This window comes from Chenopodium album, chromosome 6, assembly GCF_948465745.1.
Source record: "Chenopodium album chromosome 6, dcCheAlbu1.1, whole genome shotgun sequence".
In the NCBI taxonomy this organism is placed as follows: Eukaryota; Viridiplantae; Streptophyta; class Magnoliopsida; order Caryophyllales; family Amaranthaceae; genus Chenopodium; species Chenopodium album.
Window position 1 is genome coordinate 76910281 of NC_137839.1, and position 15094 is coordinate 76925374.

Below are 15094 nucleotides of genomic sequence, written 5' to 3' on the forward strand. Positions count from 1 at the left end.
TGGCAGACTTCTTGGCCCTTTTTACCTCTTCCCGTTTGCGGGAATAAGGAAGTTTGAGACCGTCCACCCGCAGCATGGCCTGCAAAAAGTCAGGCGGTATAAGTATTGCAGGCGGGATAAAACACTTGGAAAAAATAAATTGAATTGACAAGTTTCTTACCTCAGCCAGAAGGGATAGAATGCGTTCAAGGTTGAACGTCTCTATCCCAGGGATATCGTCCTTATCCCTCTTTCGGACGGCCTCCAGCATGGCCTTGGCATGCTTCTGGACGTCTGGCCAGCGGGGAGATTGAGTTTGATCTGCACCACAATCAATAGGTGATGAGTGCAAAACTAAGGCGGCACCTATTTGTATCCGGCCGTCTGAGGATGGCGTCTGTTGGGAGTGGGATTTCACCCGCAAAGGCCACCCCAGCTCAAGCGGGGATTCAAAAGGGTTCTTACCTTCAGAGCCGGCCAAGCGAGTACCGCTTGCAGGCGTGGAGAACCCCTCGGTCGCTGTAACGGGGTCAACGAGGTCGAGGCCCAGGCTGCCGCCTACCCTCTCGTTGCGCCCCGCTATCCGCATCTGTTGATGCCCGGCTGAGCCGCCAGGAGTCGACGCGGAGGCGGCCTTCTTTATTTTGTTGAGAACGGCTGGGGCCTCCTCCCTAGCCCGTTTGAGATTCTTCTCAAACGATTTCCCAACTTCTCCCCCCTGCGACAAAATAAGCAAGTCAAAGTTAGCATCCGGAAAAGATAGCTTTTAAATTAACTTATAGAAGGGTCAGGCGCTCATTACCTATGCCCTGAGTTCGGCCGCAGCTTTCTCCGCAAGATCTTTGCAGATGGCCGCAGAAGACCGCCTGGGAGTTTTCTCCGACTGCAGCATGTTCAAAGCTTCTTCTGCAAAAAGAAAGAAATTGGTTAACATCATAAATCAATACCGATAGAAAAATACTACAGACGGTATGAACTCAGGTGCATACGTTTATTAAACATGTGCCCTAGCCCGCAGGCGGCTAGGAAGCATTCATCCCTGAACCAGGCGCTCTTGGGAATCCAGTTCTTAGGGACTTTTATTGTTTCCCCGGTTGACAGAGTTGCGTCTGTGAGGCCGAAAAAGTCTGCCTCAATTATTTTGTCAAAGTCTTCCTCTGGGATCCGGGGAAGAGCGCACTTTCTGCCCAATAGGTCAGGCTTCTTATTGTACAGACGGAATTCATAATTTTCCCGTCTGGTGGGGGCTGACATCAGGTAAAACCTGTGCTTCCAGCCGTCGAACTTTGAGACCTTGTCCAAGGTCATCATGTATTGCGGATGTGTGGTTAGAGTATACCACGCCCTCCAGCCGCCTGGGCTTCTGCTGAGGTAATTCATACTTGCAAAAGCCTCCCAGCCGGGGTTGAGCCCTTGAAACTCGCAGGCGGCAACATACCCCAGAATATTGGTCCAAGAATTGGGGGGTAAGCTGCCAGACCCCAAGGCCGTAGCCTCTCAAAATTGCCTTCACCGCCTGGTGAAGGGGGAAGCGAAGGCCGGCTTTGAACGCCGCCTCATAACAGCCAAAATAGTTGTTGGCGTTCTGTTGATCGTCCCCCCAGGCGATGGTGCCAAGCTCAGGCGGCACCCGGATCTTATACCCGTCTCCAAGCGGGTGCATTTGCTTAAATTTCTCTAAGTTCTCCCCCATTTGGATCCGGTCCTTGGAGGAGACGTGGATGCTGAAGGGATCGTCCTTCTCACTCCACTTTTTCCTTTCTTCCTCCTCGCTATCCGAAAGAGGGGGCAAGTCGTCGCTGCTCTCAGAGGTAGAGGCGGAGCTGTCACTCTCCGTCTCACCCTCACTTTGGTCCAAGAGGGCAGAGGCGGCCTCGTCGCCGCCTTGGTCACATTCCTCTAAGAAAGAGTCAGCGGGGGTTGAAGGGGCGCGCGGAGGGGATCTCTCCAGAGCCGTCTGATCTCCCTGACCAGACGTTTCTCCCTCAGGCGTTTGGCCGCCTGAGCCTTCGCTTTTGTAATTTGGATCGGTGGCCGTCTGCATAGTCCGAGCCATGGTGTCCTGCACAGACACATAACTGGTCGGAATCCATGGCAAAGGGTGGTCCCAACACCCCGAGCCAGCACTCCCAGTCCTAGACTCAGCCGTCCCTGGTGACCGGCTGGACTCTAACCTAGGTTGTGCCGTGTGTGTTGGTGACGCATCCATTTATTGCAAGAAATATGTACAAGCGGTGAAAAAAGAAAAGAGCTGAGAGAGACAGAGACGGTACCTTTTGATTAGATATCTGAAGGAAGGCGGGTCCGGCTGGGTTGCGGAAGAACAAAGTTTCTTGCTTGTGCTTGACTCAAACGGATGACTTCTGCTGTCTCAAAGTTTTTCTCTCGAAAATTTTTATAAACGTACAAAATTATGAGGGTAAAACGGCTATATATAGAGGGTAAATATGGGGGCATTTTCGTAATTTACCCGGAAGGTGAACGGTTACTCTGTAACGGTAAAATTACCGCCAACCGGAGCGTGACATGTGTCACAAATGCCACGTGGCGTGCCACGTCACATCTGTGAGGGGCAAATGTTTGGGGTAATTTTACCCTGCCACGTGGCCCAATCAGAGGGTGACACGTGTCAGCCCCAGATTGGTCTAAAAAGGACCAATCCCTGCTCGACACATGTCATTCCAGAAATCAAGGGAAAAGACGGCCTTCAGGCCCAAATCCCGAGAACGCCGCAAAACGGCGCAGCCCATCAATGATTAGGGTTCAGTGACCTAATCAGGGGCACAATTCCCAAAGACCCTATAAATAGGGAGATGTCCCTCATTTTGAGGGCACGTTTTTACCATTTATTACACCTGCATTCTCTTACATCAGAGAAACACCTGAGCTTGGAATCCAAGCAGATCCCCACCTCAATTTCCGTACTCTTTATTCCGTTTCAAGTTACTAACTTGACCGTCGGAGGCGGAGCTCCAACCACCCGGAGTCTCCGTTATTTTGCAGGTACAGACCGGCCAGACCAGACTTCGTGACGTAACTCTCCCGAGGGACAAAAACACCCAAAACAGGTCGGGTAAGAGTGGATCGGGTCAACTCGGATTGGGTCAATTCAGATTAATTCCATAACCTATGCGGGTCGGGTTTGGGTTGGGTTATGTTTGAGTCGGTTCACGTCGAGTCATACTTCTTATCGGGTTAAGGTCGGGTCAATAACAGGTCGGGTTACATTCGGGTCGGGTTTAATTCGGGTTTTCACGGGTTAGGGTAATTCTCGGATTCGAGTCGGGTTCTGTTCAAGTCAATAATTTGCGAGTTAGAATCAGGTCGGGTCATTCTCGGGTTTGAGTCGGGTTCGGTTCAAGTCAATAATTTGCAAATAATAATCAGGTCGGGTCATTTTCAAGTCGGGTCATTCTCGGGTTCAACTCGGGTTCGGTTCAAGTCAATAATTTGCGGGTTATAATCAGGTTGGGTCATTTACAAGTCGGGTCATTCTTGGATTCAAGTCGGGTTATGTCCAAGTCAATAATTTGCAGGTTACAATCGGGTCGGGTCATTTCCAAGTCAGGTCATATTCGGGTTCAACTAACTATAAATAGATAATTATCATTTTTATCAAGCTAATTATTTCCTTTGACTATAATATATATGGCAATATACTAGGGAACTATAGTCTATAATTTAGGAAGATAATTATCTCCTTTGACCAGGCCATACAACAAATATATACTATATTTAACTCTTAAATTTGAGGATGATGCTCCTTTCTTTTGCTGGCCTGGACCGACTTGGTCTCCCAAGGCAAAATGCTTTGATCAACAATAATAAGGTGGTCTAAATTTCTTTTAAGGTGATTTGAAATCGGGTCATGAACAATTTGGGTTGAATTTAGGTCGGGTCAATAACAAGTCGTGTTAATTTTGAGTCGGGTTAGTAACAGATCGGGTTGAATTTTTGGGTTGGGTAAGTAATAGGTATGGTTAAATTTGGGTCGAGTCAACAACAAGTCGGGTTGAATTTGGGTCAGGTCAATAACAAGTCAGGTTGATTTCGGATCGCGTTTGTAACAGGTTGGTTTAAATTCGGGTCGGGTTAGGAACGGGTTGGGTTGAATTCAGGTCAGGTTAGTAACAAGTCGTGTTAAATTTGGGTTTTGGCGGTTTTGGGTCAATCGGTTCAAGTTGGGTTCGGTGCAAGTTAATTTAATTGGCAGTTGTAAAGCGGTAAATCGGTGCAAGTTGTAAACCGGTAAATTGGCCTTTTAAAAGCAAATTGAATGATTTCACACACCCAATTGGAATCCCAAAAGGTATTAGAAACCATGGTAAACATTTCAACAAATTTTATTTCCGGCAAAAAAAAAGTCAAAAAATTCCAAAATTAAAGGCTAATATCCACGCTTTAATTTTGAGAAATTTTGGAGGTTTCGGGGCCAAGTGTCGAAAAGTCTTGAAATTCTATGGGATACATCTTGGGGTCATATAATTTCATTTGGAACCATATATGATCATTATTTTTTTTGTCATAAATGTTCGTGGTAGGCTTGAATTAATAAATCGGTGCAAGTTGTAAACCTGTAAATTGGTCATTTAAAGTAAAATTGGATGATTCCACCCGCCTAATTGGATTTTCGGAAAATATTAGGGACCATAGCAAACATTTTGGCAAATTTTATTTTTGGGCGAAAAAAGTCAAAAAATTCCAAAATTGAAGACTAATATCCACGCTTTTTGTGAAATTTTGGAGGTTTTGGGGTCCGGTGTCAAAAAGTCTTGAAATTTTAAGGGATACATCTCGGGGTCATATAATGCTATTTAGAACCATATATGATCATTTTTTGTTGTCACAAATGTTAGTGGTAGGCTTGAGTTAATGAAATCGGTGCAAGTTTAAAACCGGTAAATAGGTTGTTTAAAAACAAACTGGATAGTTCCACCCACCCAATGGGACACCCGGACGGTAATAGGGACCATGGTGAACATTTCGGCAATTTTTATTTTCGGGCGAAAAAAAAGTCAAAAACTTCTAAATTGAAGGCAATATCCATGCTTTTTGAGAAATTTTGGAGTATACGAGGCCCGGTGTCGAAAAGTCTTGAAATTCTAGGGGATACATCTCGGGGTCATTTATTGATGTTTGGAACCAAATATTATCGATATTTGTTGTCATAGAAGTTCGTGGTAAGCTTGAGTTAATGAAATCGATGCAAGTTATAAACCGGTAAATAGGTCGTTTAAAGGCAAATTGGATGGTTCCACTCAACCGATTGGACTCCCAAAGGGTTTTAGGGGCCATGGTAAAAAAATCGGCAATTATTATTTACGGGCGAAAAAAAAGTCTAAAAATTCCAAAATTAAAGGCTAATTAATATCCACGCTTTTTGAGAAATTTTGGAGGTTTTAGGGCCCGGTATTGAAAAGTCTTGAGATTCTAGGGAATACATCTCGAAGTCATATAATGTCGTTTGGAACCATATATGATCACTATTTGTTGTCATAAATGTTCGTGGTAGACTTGAGTTAATGAAATCGATGCAAGTTAAAACTAGTAAATAATTGACCGTTTAAAGGCAAATTGGATGGTTCTACCCATCCAATTGGCCTCCCAAAGGATATCAAATACCATGGTAAAAGTTTCGGCAATTTTTATTTGCGGGCGAAAAAAAATTTCAAAAAATTCAAAAATTAAAGTCAGATTCATGTTTGTTGAGAAATTTTGAAGATTTCGAGGCCTGTTGTCGAAAAACCTTGAAATTTTAGGATTACATCTGGGGGTCATATAATGCCATTTGGAACCGTATATGATCATTATATATGTTGTCATAAATGTTCTTGGTAGACTTGACTTATTAGTGAAATCAATGCAAGTTGTAAACCAGTAAATTGGTCGTTTAAAGGCAAACTGGATGGTTCCACCCATCTAATTGGACTCCCGGAGGGTATTAGGGACCATGATAAACATTTCGGAAATTTTTATTTACGGGCAAAAAAGAGTCAAAAAATTCCAAAATTGAAGGCTAATATCCACGTTTTTTAAGAAATTTTGAGGTTTCGGGACCCGGTGTCGAAAAGACTTGAGATTTTAGGGAATAAAAATCAGAGTAATATAATGTCATTTGGAACTAACCATATATGACCATTATTTGTTGTCATAAATGTTCGTGGTAGGCTTGAATTAATGAAATCGGTGTAAGTAGTAAACCAATAAATTGGTCGTTTAAAGGCAAATTGAATGGTTCCACCCACCCAATTGGACTCCCGGAGGGTATTTGGGACCATGGTAAACATTTTGGCAATTTTTATATCATGGCGAAAAAAAGTTAAAAAATTCCAATATTGAAGGCTTATATCCACGCTTTTTGAGAAATTCCAAATGTTTCATGGCCCGGTGTCGAAAAGAATTGAGATTTTAGGGGATACATCTCGGGGTCATTTAATGTCGTTTGGATCCATATATGATTATTATATGTTGTCATAAATGTTCGTGGTAAGCTTGAGTTAATGAAATCGGTGCAAGTTGTAAACCGGTAAATTGGTCGTAAAGTCAAATTGGATGGTTCCACCCAGCCAATTGGAGTCTCAGAGGGTATTAGGAACCATTGTAAACATTTCAGGAATTTTTATTTCCGGGTGAAAAAAAGTCCAAATATTTCAAAATTAAGACGTTATTGAGCCCACTTTTTTACTTTTACGTCCAATGATCGAATCGCACCTGATAAGATCAGATTGGATCAATTTTTAAAGTTGATTCATACTAAATTATTATGTCCACTCAAATTCAAATCTAAATCGAATATTTTTCGGATCGAGTCGGGTCGGATGTGCTTTTGACACCTCTAGTTGTGTCTTCGTTTTAAAATCTTATCGTCTTTAACATGTATTTTATCGTCTTTAAAATTTACTCGTATTAAATTATTAATTTTTTTATTTTTAATTAGGGGTGTAATTTTGGTCAATGGATCTAATTTCGATGATGATTAAAGATGCTTATCAAAACATACTTCATACTAACAAAAAAAAAAAAAAAAAAAAATTTAAAAATAACATACAAGTAGTACTAAATATATTACTCCCTCCGGTTTTAAATACTTGATCTATTTCTCTTGGACACGCATGCCGATACTAATTTTTTATCACTAATATCTTTAATTATCAATAAGTATCCAAAAGACTATATTTTTTCTTTAATATCTTTAATTTTTTATCACTAATATCTTTAATTCTAACAATTGAAAATTAATAATCTATTCATTGAGATGATTCCAACAAGTATCCAAAAGACTATATTTTTTCTTATGTATAAAAATCACAAACATTAGTCAAAGTAGGACAAATAAATAATGCTAAAAATAGAAATGAAGCAAGTATTTAAAAACGGAGGAAGTATTAGGCAAAATTGATATAAACCACTTTTTTTATCCAACGTTTTTTTAAAAAACCACCTTTCATTTTTTTTTTATTACTAAATGTTAGGAATATAGGAAAATATAACACTAAACCACCTTTTAGTACCTAATTTCTTAATTGCAGTACTCTTATTTCAAATTTTGACAAAAAATATGTTAGAAAGAGTGAAATGGAGCTAATTTTGGATTACTCGAGTTCAATGTATCTCAAAATCAAATTGAATTAATAAATCCGTTACTTGTTATACAGTACTTATGTCTTCGGTCTTCCATCAAAGTCCATTGTGGGATCCATCCACTACCATAAAATTATTCATGTAAATGAAAGTAAGGAACATTAATTTACTACGTACGAAGTATTTCTTTTGGTCGTCAATCCAACCTCTTATCTTTTTATCCATTTTTTAGTAATTCTTCTTCAACTGGAAACTTAGCTTTCAAGTATGGATCACCCACCAACTTCATTTTCCGGCCGCAGGCGCTCTTCTGTGATCGACCCCAACGCTCCTCCGCCGATAATATCGTCAGCTTCACCAACACCTCGGAGGTCCTCCGCGTGGGATACTACTCCGACTCATTCTATCGCTCCTATGGCTTCCGACATCTCTAGCAGGAGAGCGTCGGAAGCCACTGAAGCTTCTTCTAATACAGCGTCGGGATATCCCGACGTTGTAAACATTGCAGGCCGAAAGGCTTCGGCTTGGGATGATGAAGATAGTACCGCTTCTATGAGCGGTACTACTCGAGGTTCGGTATCGGATATTGCAGGCCGCAGAGCTACGGCTTTGGATCGGCCACCTTGGGATGTGTTTTCTGGGGTTCCGCCGGGAAATGAGGGGTCCACCTGGGGTTGGATGTCTGAGATTTTTGCCATGACTTCTAGTACAGGAATACCTCTTAGTGGTGTCGGTCCTACTTCAGGTAACCAGTATTATTACTTAAATACTTATTATACTTTCTCGGTCTTATATACTTCCTCTGTTTCTTTTATCACGCTTGTCAATGTAAAATTTTAACGATCAATAACTTAAATTCTCCATAAGTAAAAATTATAAAAGTTATATATTATAATAGTTCTTATTGAGACGAATCCAAAAAGATCATACATGAATATATTTTTTCTTACATATTATTCACAAAAAACGGTCAAAGGAAAGGTGATGAATAGTGTAAAAGTCAAAGCGGGTCAAGTAATAAAGAACGGAGAAAGTATGTTTTATTGTTTTTCTTTTATTTTTTTTATGATAAAATGCGGAGAGGGTCCCTCCTAGGAGGGGACGGATGATGATTAGACCCTATCACTTGGGGGGAAATAGAGGGACTTATCCCTCCATCCAACTCCTAATAATAAAGTAAATCAAAATGAGTCTGAATAATAAATCCAGTACCTTGCTTCAAATAAAATAAAAAAAAAAAAAAAATTTAAAAAAAATATATATTTTTTTTCCCGAAAAATTGTAGTTGTGGCATGATAGGGAGTCAGCAACATATTATTGAGTTTTGATTCGTAGAGTGGTGGTATAAAGTTTTGGTACATAAGTTTAAGTTTTTGGTTGAAATGTTTCTTTAACAATTTAAAAATTCAATAATGAATCATGATTATATAGGCTTTAGACTTTGTTTGACTCAAATTAGCCCAAAATATAATGGGTTTAAACCATTCTTAACTCCTTACCTCATACCTAGATCTCGTGAACTAAATATCTTTGAACGTTTGATAAACTGATCATTTAGATGAAATATAAAAATTCAATTTTAGAGATATACAGCTTATACTTGTATAACATTGTGGGGAAATCCTACCTCTTAATAAGCTTAGACATTCATAGCATAGTAAAGAAAAGTTATCCATGTTTGATTTGCCACTCAACTCTTAGCTCATTCCTATTGTGTTCTCATCTTCTGCAGAGAGAATTCGAGTATATTATACTGGCAACATCAACTACATCTTCAAAACCCACAACGAGCAGAGTCTAGCTATTGCTAATGTTGAGGCTATAATGTACGCCTATGGAATTGATAAGGCCTGTGCTAAAGACATCTTGAGCAAAGTTGACCCCCGAAAAATTGGGATATTCAACGTTAACTCTCAAACCAAGCAAATTCTAGTCGCTTCAACCATCAACTTCACTCTGCCAAATGAGCCACTTAGTAATCTTAGGCAAGCTAGCAAGTGCTTTCGCGAAAACTTGCTCTCACCACTCCATTTTGCTGCCTACATTTTCGACGTCTTGAAAGGAAGATATATAGGTGAGAAATACTACTACTTTCGCTTCAAATTTCATTACACGTTGAATATGTTATACTTTTATGTGAAACAAAGATATGACTAGTGAAGTTGCCTAGATACACTAGGCAAAAATAAATTACCTCATTTTGAGCAATTATAGTTTGTGAATGAGAATATATATAACGAGTTGTTTGGATCAAGTTTGTATCAAGTAACTTTGCATAAACTTTATGTTACCTTGAAGATAATTTTTCTTCACAAAATTTAACATTAACAAATGATTAGCTTTTTCTTTGGTCTTAGTTACTAGTTAGGCCAAGACTCATTAGGCTTGAATGACTAATTAGCGAAGCTATTATCACAGGAAATGATCCCCGATTCATGATCCTGGGAATATATAGCATATTTGGAGTTTTGGAGGGTTCGACGAAGCGTGAACTTACCACCAAAGATGTGGAGAAGTTTACAAAATTGTGGAAAGTAAATAATTTAGAAGAAGTACAAGACCTTATGAATATGATCAAAGATGATCGTAATGGCTCTATTTCTTGTTGGGACTTTTACAATTTATTGTACCGTCGAAACATGTTTGGAAAGCAACGAATCGAAATGTTTGATACTCAAGGGCAGCAAAACACATCAATGTTCTTCCCTCTAATGGACAAAGACGAAGATGGATTCCTCTCCTCTATGGATCTGCGTAGTTTTGCCGCCATTTTTGGCCGATACCCATCAGATGAAGCGATTGACCGTGTGATTCGCAAGCTTGATGTCGATGGTGCTGGTAAGATCAGCTTGCAGGATTTTCGTGGGACAATGGGGCCTATATTAGATGGGATGGCATGGGAATTTTGGTTGGTTGCTATCTTGCTTACTTTTCAGCTGTAATTACTTTCTTTCACGTGGGATGAAAGTTGAGAATAAGTTCTTTTCCCCAATATTGCATTTGTTAATAGGTTAATCGATCATGTGTTCGATATTAATCTTCTTGGAGAAGAAAGAACAGAGGATAAGACACATCTTATGGATTCCGATAATACTACCTCTGTTAATGATTATCTGCAACTTTAGGGTATTATTTGCGAGATATAAAAAAATTTCAAAGTTGTAGATAATCATTAACAGAATAAATGTTCTAAGAATTGAATATGTAAAATAGTTGAATCCTTTCACTCAATTGGAATAGTACATTGTATTTGTCACACATTGCACATAATACCAGCCCTGTATGATGAAATCAATGACATTAACAAAGGAAAAAATTAAGGATTGTTTGGATGGAAAGACCTCTCGGGAATCGAACACGTACAGAAGCTTCTAGGCTTGGCTTGGCCTGGTGACCTGACTGCAGGACTTCTTGCATAACAGTGTGACCTGAAGCAACTTGTGATTGATGTTTCATTGTAGGAGCCTAAATGGCTCGGTAGCACAAACTTATGTTCACAAGTTCGATCAAAATTCAAGATCCTGTACTTTGTAGCTATCTAACCCGCCAAGAACTGAATGAAGGTGTGGCAGAGGGTTCAGGATCTACTATAAATGAGGCTGCTTGGTTCCATGAAAAAGAGTTGCGAGTATATTTCAGTATGTGATCCATAGATGATTCAGGAATCAGGATCGTAAAAGGGATATCAATTCTGCGGGATTTTGAATCTACTTGTCCATGGGGTGAAATCTTGTTCTGCGACGAAAGTTTAAACAGCTTTGGTTTACAGGACTGGAATATGGACTGAGATTCGTATGTTGAGCAATATATGTCCACCAAAAGAGGGAATTGTTGGAAGGCAAAGAGCAGAACAGGTACTGAGGCGATCAGAGCAACAGGAATAGGAGCCCATCTAAATCCTTGTAGGAAAGTCATGAAGAATGTAGCAGTAAAGGCCACAATCATAGTTGCCATTGAGATTAGAAGCAAGATGAGCCCCCACATGAGCTTCAACGGCAATGATGCAAGGAAATCTCTCTCTGCATACCGAGAAGTGAGGATTGACAAGAACATCAATATTGAAGCAGTAGAGGTGAACAACGATACTGCATTAGCCATAGCAAAAACCACAAAGTATGGCCTTTGCACTAAGACAGGGCTTCCTGTGTCGTTATTGCCTCCTGGCAGTTGGAAGGCTGCTGTGAAGACCACAGTAGCTATTAGAGTTGCAACAAAAGCACATGATTCAGCTGTCTTTTTCATCCATTGTTCCCCTTTCATCCTTAATCCCTCATGCTCTTCACTAAATAAGGCTTGAGGTGTTTTATGGTCCTTATTTTCAGCTTCAGTGTACTCTGGCCTTACTATCTTTTTCACTGCCTGTGCATTATGTCAACAATCAGCAAAAAGATGCGCCGAAAATCAAAAACAAACAATGAGGGATCCCGGCCTAAACAATTATATTTGCAAAGTATATTGTATTCAATTGTAGTTGCAACTAGCAAATTAAATACCTCAGTCTATGATAGTTACCTCAAACCATAGTAACTCACGTTGCATCTGCAAAGCTGGACCTGATACACAATTAAGCCGGTTGGGAGGTGCCAACTTGCTAGCCAAATGCAGCATGTTATTTCCATGGTCATCTTTGTAAGTAGCTATTAAATCCTTGATCGATCCAATCTCATGTATTAGCTTGAAGATTTCTTCATGGCGATAAATGACAGCAATGTGAAAAATGCTGTATCTATTTTCATCCACTTTCCAAAGTATATCAGGATAAGATTTGATGAGCACCATAAGAAATTCAACTTTTCCCAACTGTGCTGCAACAAATAATAATCGCCAGGGGAAACCAATCAATTTAGATACATCCCCATGCTTAAGTTTTACGATTTCATCCCAAAGTGTTTGTGCTAGTTCAAGCACCACCGCTGGCTCTACCTGATTTATGCTACAACCTGTATTCAAACTTACTAATTAACCATAAAAGTATTTTATCATATTATGAGACAATTATGTACACATTTCTATCAATCAAAGAACCCGCATATATAGTGTCACCTTCTGTACCCCTGTACTCCTAAAGAAGACACACTCACATAGTAAAAAAAAACCAACCTTGCATTTTAAACCTCTGCCACATGCTTAGCTGATATCTATCGAACCTTGGAGGCTTTCGAGCCAATGCATGCAAAGCGGTCTCCTTCTTTCTATCCCGAATAGTAGCCAAGTTTCTATTGTTGCATAGAATATGCAAAGCTACTTCTGCAGTACATAAAAACTTTTTGTTATGTTAACTAATTATTAGATCCAAGTGCACATAAAATTATTTGTTACCTAGTATATATACAAACAGAAAATACAAGTTTCTCTCAGTGATGAACTAAAACTGTATCCAGACAGTTTTTGTTAATCACTGAGAGAGACTTGTATTTTCTGATAGAAAAGCAGAGTACTTAGGTTGTATGGAATGGAAGAGTAGAAAAAATTACCGAACAAATCAGTATCAATCGCACCAGTGAGTAACTCCATGCCATCTTCAACTGTCAGCAAGTTATAATCAGTCACTGACATGAGGTACCACACCATATCCTGGTGACCCAGCAACACAGCCATTAAAAGAGGAGTCATATCCTGACTACCTCTAATATTTGGCAATGTTCTGCTTTTGTCTACCATTAATTTCGCAATCTCAACAACCCCTGAAACAGCAGCAAAACAAAGCGCGGTGTTCCCAACTCTGTTAGTCAAAGCCAGAGAATCATCATTCATAACATTAACTAGCTCCTTAACAAGATGCAGATGCTTGGCTGCTGCTGCTATGTGAAGGACTGTATCGCCTCCCTTCGTAATCCTTGTGTTGATCCAAGCATTATCTGATCTCCAGATACTTTCCACAGTTTCCCAATCACCAGTCAGTGCAGCTTGGTATAGCCTTATACTTATGCTTGAATGATTGAATTCATCATCACCTATTACATCTACCAAATTGAAGCAATGAAAGTTTTATCAGAAATATTGCAACTGAAATAAACAGAGGAAGTACTTCACAGGAGCTTTCATCTTACCAAACTCATCTTCTGAAGTTTGCACCTCAGATGGTAGTGATGGTGGGTCTAAAGGCGGATGCACAAAACGATCACCTTCGTGTGAGTAAGTATCAAAACTGAACTCCCGGTAGATAGTTTCACCAGACATTATTTTTTTTTTTTTTTTTTTTTGTGTAACAGGAATTGTATTTCAGTATTTGTCATGGTTGCGATTGGTCTAAATCTATATTATTATTAAGTTCAACTGTTTGACGAAGACAGTATAAACTAATAACATCAATGTAAACGCAAAAGTAAGTCAATCTGCCAACTGATAGAAACAAATGATGCTGCCACGAAACTTAATCATAACAACCTCCTAATTATCAAAGGATCTTATATACTCCCTCTCAAAATTTGTCTCATATCTCAAGTTACAAAAAATGTAGGGACTAGGGAGTAGTTCAAAACAGTTTAATTCAGCGGCCATCAATCTTTTGTCTTACGGAGTACCAAAATTTATTGGTATGTATTATGTAGGTATGAACACGGTATTCTGTGTATTTTGACCAACCATAATAGTTTTTAAGTAGATTTTTCTTTTGAGGAAGCAATTCTTTAGATTTTAATACATAAATTTAGTTTTTCTAATCTTTTACAAATTGCCATCTATACTTCCAGAAGGCCAAAAGTCACGGTTCAAGTGAATACTTCCCCTCAACAATTTGTTCAATCCTGCTCATTATAAATCATCAAAACAAGCAAGAATGATCAATGAGCATGCAACACCGTTGAATACAACTAACACGGATCAAATACTATATATATATATATATATATATATATATATATATATATATATATATATATATATATATATATATATATATATATATATATATATATATATATATATATATATATATATATATATTTCTCGGAAATAATGAGTATCCCTATGTTGCAAAAAGAAACGGAGAAAGTACAAGATTACTACGGAGATATAAAAAATTTACTGATACTAGAAAGAGGAAACTAAGAAAGCAAATGTCACGAAATTTCTAATGTACTCCTATCCTACAGCCCTGCGTAAATACAAGGTGCTGAAATTATTTGATGGTTAGGCATCGAACAAGAACTTTTAAGGGGGCGTTTGGTTCAAACAATGGTATGGATTTGGAATGAGGAATGAAACCTGGGTGGTATGAGAGGAACTTGATACTTGATTTCATGTGTTTGGTTTTTATCTAGGAATGATAGTTTTCCTTTTAATTTTAAACCTAAAGGTATAGGTATGAGCCATACCCACCTCCCCCCTTGGGTTTCAAAAACCCATACCTTGGGGGTTTGAGATATATGGGTTTGAAAAATGAAATTTCAAGAAACAAACACAAGGTATGGGTTTTGGTCATTCCAAACCCATACCTTATACCTAATATGCTTGGACCAAACACCCCGAAATAATTAGAAGAGTTACGGTCAACACAACACTATTGAGATATGACATTGGTTACTTAACAAGG

At 39.1% G+C, this 15094-nt stretch overlaps 3 protein-coding genes across 3 annotated transcripts in view; 1 reads left to right on the forward strand and 2 right to left on the reverse strand.

Moving 5' to 3' along the window:
* LOC145636401 (uncharacterized) overlaps window positions 1-15094 on the reverse strand; it is a 37970-nt gene that overhangs the window by 18041 nt on the left and 4835 nt on the right. The gene's annotated exons all lie outside the window — the stretch shown is intronic.
* LOC145636399 (uncharacterized) lies at window positions 7674-11908 on the forward strand. The gene is made up of 3 exons (XM_081687956.1): window positions 7674-8305; window positions 9293-9634; window positions 9979-11908. The coding sequence occupies exons 1-3, from the start codon at window positions 7828-7830 to the stop codon at window positions 10500-10502; spliced, it is 1344 nt and encodes a 447-aa protein (XP_081544082.1). The 5' UTR covers window positions 7674-7827; the 3' UTR covers window positions 10503-11908.
* LOC145636398 (uncharacterized) lies at window positions 10869-14238 on the reverse strand. The gene is made up of 5 exons (XM_081687954.1): window positions 13611-14238; window positions 13035-13523; window positions 12661-12807; window positions 12073-12500; window positions 10869-11919 (listed from the first exon to the last, which is right to left on the reverse strand). Exons 1-5 carry the CDS (start codon window positions 13738-13740, stop codon window positions 11095-11097), a joined length of 2019 nt encoding a protein of 672 aa, XP_081544080.1. The 5' UTR covers window positions 13741-14238; the 3' UTR covers window positions 10869-11094.

Coding starts and splice junctions, on each gene's coding strand:
- LOC145636399 (XM_081687956.1), top strand. CDS start 7,828: ATGGATCACCCACCAACTTCATTTTCCGGCCGCAGGCGCTCTTCTGTG. Junction 8,306..9,292: donor TGGTGTCGGTCCTACTTCAG/GTAACCAGTATT, acceptor CATCTTCTGCAG/AGAGAATTCGAGTATATTAT. Junction 9,635..9,978: donor CTTGAAAGGAAGATATATAG/GTGAGAAATACT, acceptor CTATTATCACAG/GAAATGATCCCCGATTCATG.
- LOC145636398 (XM_081687954.1), bottom strand. CDS start 13,740: ATGTCTGGTGAAACTATCTACCGGGAGTTCAGTTTTGATACTTACTCA. Junction 13,524..13,610: donor AACTTCAGAAGATGAGTTTG/GTAAGATGAAAG, acceptor TCAATTTGGTAG/ATGTAATAGGTGATGATGAA. Junction 12,808..13,034: donor GATTGATACTGATTTGTTCG/GTAATTTTTTCT, acceptor TATGTACTGCAG/AAGTAGCTTTGCATATTCTA.